Source organism: Penaeus japonicus, unplaced genomic scaffold (genome assembly GCF_977035675.1).
Source record: "Penaeus japonicus unplaced genomic scaffold, GWHDUDI00000001_assembly GWHDUDI00000020, whole genome shotgun sequence".
Taxonomy (NCBI): Eukaryota; Metazoa; Arthropoda; class Malacostraca; order Decapoda; family Penaeidae; genus Penaeus; species Penaeus japonicus.
The window spans coordinates 37,733,342-37,737,661 of NW_028234422.1; the positions used below are offsets into that span (position 1 = coordinate 37,733,342).

General features: G+C 39.2%; 1 protein-coding gene across 1 annotated transcript in view; it reads left to right on the plus strand.

The window, feature by feature from the left end:
- The first annotated feature begins 282 nt into the window (after positions 1-282).
- The window catches only part of LOC122250425 (BMP-binding endothelial regulator protein), a 20,166-nt gene continuing 16,128 nt past the window's right edge, over positions 283-4,320 (plus strand). Inside the window, exons 1-2 of the mRNA XM_086548438.1 lie at positions 283-383; positions 2,750-2,917. Of these exons, the coding sequence (XP_086404564.1) occupies positions 323-383; positions 2,750-2,917 (229 nt within the window). The 5' untranslated portion in view covers positions 283-322. The remainder of the gene's footprint in view (positions 384-2,749; positions 2,918-4,320) is intronic.

Below are 4,320 nucleotides of genomic sequence, written 5' to 3' on the forward strand. Positions count from 1 at the left end.
TTATATGTATATGTACACACACATATATATATGCATGAATATACATATTCAAATAGATATAAGGAGAGATATGTGTTTACACAACACACACACACACACACACACACACACACACACACACACACACACGCGCGCGTGATTTTACACGTAAAATCGCACACAAATACATACATACACATACAAAGAGACGTAAAAAAACATCAATATCCCCCTCCACTTCTATCCCCCTCCATGAACACCCCCCCCCCAACACCCCCCCTAAGTCTCGTTGCATTCGTTGCAGAACAAGATCGTGGTGTGCTACAAGAAGCGATGTCCCAGCATGGAAGGATGCTACTGGCGACTCATGACACTAAGCACCGAGTGTTGCCAAGAATGCAAAGGTGAGTTGCACGACGTCAGACTAACTGTTGTAGGATTAAAGATAGAGAAAAAAAATGTTATTAATAATTACATTCGTTGCTTGTTCGGTAATTTATTTATATAGTCAGCTGTGTTGCCGGGGAGTGCAAAGGTGAGGTTTGTTTATGTTTTGTAGGATGACTATTATATTCTTGATATTAATTGAACCGTACTTCTTGGTTGTTTGTTTGGGTCTTTGTTTTAGTTATTCATTCCTTTATTCATTTATTTATTCATCTGTCTATTCAGTAGTTTCTTGGTCGAGTTATGAATTAATTCAGGGCATTTTTTTTTTTCATCCTCTTTTGATTTCTTCTGGCATTAGTTTATTGATTCTGGCATTAACTGGAGTGATTCAAGTATTCATGGAGTGATTCATGCATTTCTTGATTGATTCAGGCATCCACTGCTTGATTCGAACATGTGTATGTCCAGGAATCTATTTAAACATTTACAATTTTCCAACTGTCTATTCCTTTATTCCTTCCCCTGGCATGCCACGGCGACCCCCCCCCCCCCATCTCCATTCCATGTCCGTTTTCTGTGCAGGCCCGGCCGCGTTTCATCTTCCCTGGAATAAGGCACTCGTCCCTCATTTCTTAAGATGCCTGAAGAGCCTCGAGAACCGTCTGAGGTTGCGAGATGGTCTTCTTATTTTCATTTCCTATTTCACAATGAATGATTTCAGTGAAGGTTAATGGATGATTCTACGTTGCAGGAAAGAAAGGGGAAAACAACAGAGTTAGACTACAAAGACCACATACACACATAAGCTAACACTCACACATATACATATGCATAGGAATACGCATATGCATACGCATACACATGCGCATACAAATACACATATGCATACGCATACGCTTACACATACGCAAACGCATACGTATACTCACACACACATGCAAACACACACACATACACACACACACACACACACACACACACACACACACACACACACACACACACACACACACACACACACACACACAAACACACACACACACACACACATATGTATATACATATATATATATAGATAGATAGATAGATATATGTATATGTACTTATATATATATGTATATATATATTTTTTTTTATTTATTAAAATCCCTCTGAACCCTCTTGTTCGAGCTCCGTCAGTTCTCTTCCCCCTTTTCTTTGATCCTTCTCGGAACGAAAGTACTTGAGAACTCTTTCCTCTGCATAATTTATAGACTTTATTTCCTACTCATTCTCCGCTCGATCATAATAATGAAACAGTTGCATAGTTGCATAATCGTAAGTCATTAACATTTTCTAATTATACAATTTTTATATGATAGAGGACTGCCAGGGATGCATCGTGTGGTTTTTCTCTTTGTATTTTGAAGTTAATGTCAATTTTTTGCTTAAGATGTTCTATATGTTGGATATTTATTTATCGACTGGTTTATTTTAAGTGTGTTTCTCTTTACTGTACCTGTTCATCTGCATGCTTGTGTGTCTGTCTCATTTTCTGTATGATTACCTCCCTCCTTCCCTCCATCTATCTATCTATCTATCTATCTATATCTATATCTATCTACCTCTCTCTCTCTCTCTCTCTCTCTCTCTCTCTCTCTCTCTCTCTCTCTCTCTCTCTCTCTCTCTATATATATATATATATATATATATATATATATATATATATATATATATATATATATACACTTCACCCTTCATCTCTCCTGCACTCACACTCCTCTCTCCATCTCCTTCACTTTCTCTCCATCTCCTTCACTTTCTCTCCATCTCCTCCACTCTCTCTCTGTCTCCTCCACTCTCTCTCTGTCTCCTCTACTCTCCTCCTCTCTCCATCTTCACTCTGTCACTCATCCCCCCCCCCCTTGTCCACCCTTTCTCCCTCTGTTCGTCCTCTTTCCTTGTCGCTATTACTCTCTTTCTCCCATTCCCTTTCTCCTTTATTTTCATTCCCCTTTCTCTCCCTCTTCTCTCCTTCTCCTCCCTCACTTTATCCTCCCTCTTCACCCCTCCACCGACTCTCTTTTCTTTGTCTTGTCCTTCCCTTCCTCTCTCTCCTCTCCCCTCCCCTTTCCCCTTCTTTCCCCTCCCCTTCACTCTTCTGTTCTTCCTTTTCCCTTCTCTTCTCCCCTTCCCCCTCCCTCCTTCTTCTCCCCTTCCCCTCCCTCCCTCTTATCCCCTTCCCCCTCCCTCCTTCTTCTCCCCTTCCCCCTCCCTCCTTCTTCTCCCCTTCCCCTCCCTCCCTCTTATCCCCCCTTCCCCTCCCTCCCTCTTATCCCCCCTTCCCCTCTCCCCTTAAAACAACACTGACAGCTTCCCCTCTAACCTCCCCTCTTCACAGGCTGCGTGCACGAGGGGATAAGCTACAAGCACGGCTCGCGGTGGTCAGACGAGTGTCAGCATTACGAGTGTCAGTCCGGGGTGCTGACGACCTCCCAGAAGCACTGCCATGTGCCCTGCTACTCGCCTCTCCCTCCAGCTGCCTCGGGATGCTGCCAGCGGTGCGAAGGTAAGGTCGAGAGGCAACGAGGATGCAGCTGAGAGGAGATGGTTATAGTTTTCAGATATTGTATATCTGATACACACAACACACACGCACACGCACACGCACACGCACACGCACACGCACGCGCACACACACACACACACACACACACTCACACACACATATATATATATGAATATATATATACATATATACACACACATATATATGTATCATTCCTTACTATTATTGCTGTTAGATATTATCAGCATTGATCATTATTCTCAAACATTATTGTTATTATTATTGTTATCATCATTGTTACAATGATAATGATAAAGATGATAATAATGATACTGTCAGTAGGAATGATATTGATAAGAATAATAATTATTACTGTTATCATTGTTGATGTTATTGATGTTGTCGTCATAATCATTATTATTGTCATTATCATTATTAGGATTATCATTGTAACTTTTGTGTACGTGTATTCATTTATTATTTTGTTGTTTGGTGAATATAAAACAATGGTTATGATAATGAAATAAATAAAAAAAAATTCTGTATATGAAAACTACTAGAATGATGATAGCCACTGATAGTAATGGTAATGATAATGATATTCATAATACTAACGATGGAAATTATGGTTATATTAGTTACGAAATTAAATTATACTGTGATATGATTATAATTATAACACTGGGATACTTTTTTTTACATGATTATCCTCCTGTAATACCATAAGTATTATACTTATATTATAATTAACATTCACCGTACTAGTGTTACAGATAATAAGGTTTCGTCAATGATATCAATATGATTATGATATAATTTAAGATCATATTATACAATTAATCTTACAAGAGAGAGAAAAAAATGTGATAGACGCGACCTAATACATTAAGAGAGCAAACAACAAAACAAAAACAATTGGCTATAATAGTACTTGAGCTTCTTAACTAGCAGTCTGGAATTAACGAGTGAATTATACATTGCAATCTAACTGTACCTTAAACAGGTTTTATCAGGAGAGAGAGTGGGGGGGGGGGGGGGGAAGGAAGGATGAGAAAGAGGGGTAGAAGATAGATTGAGAGAGATAGAGAGATAGAGATAGAGATATAGATATGGATATGGATATAGATATAGATATAGATATACATAGATAAATAGAAATATATATAGAGAGGAGGGGGAAGATAGAGGAATATATATATATATATATATATATATATATATATATATATATATATATATATATATACTAATCGAGAGACAAAGAGAAGAAAGAGAGAAGAGAGAGAAGAGAGAGAAGAGAGAGAGGGAGGGAGGGAGGGAGGGAGGGAGGGAGGGAGGGAGGGAGAGAGGGAGAGAGGAGAGAGAGAGAGAGGGAGGTTGAGAGAGAGAGAGAGAGAGAGAGA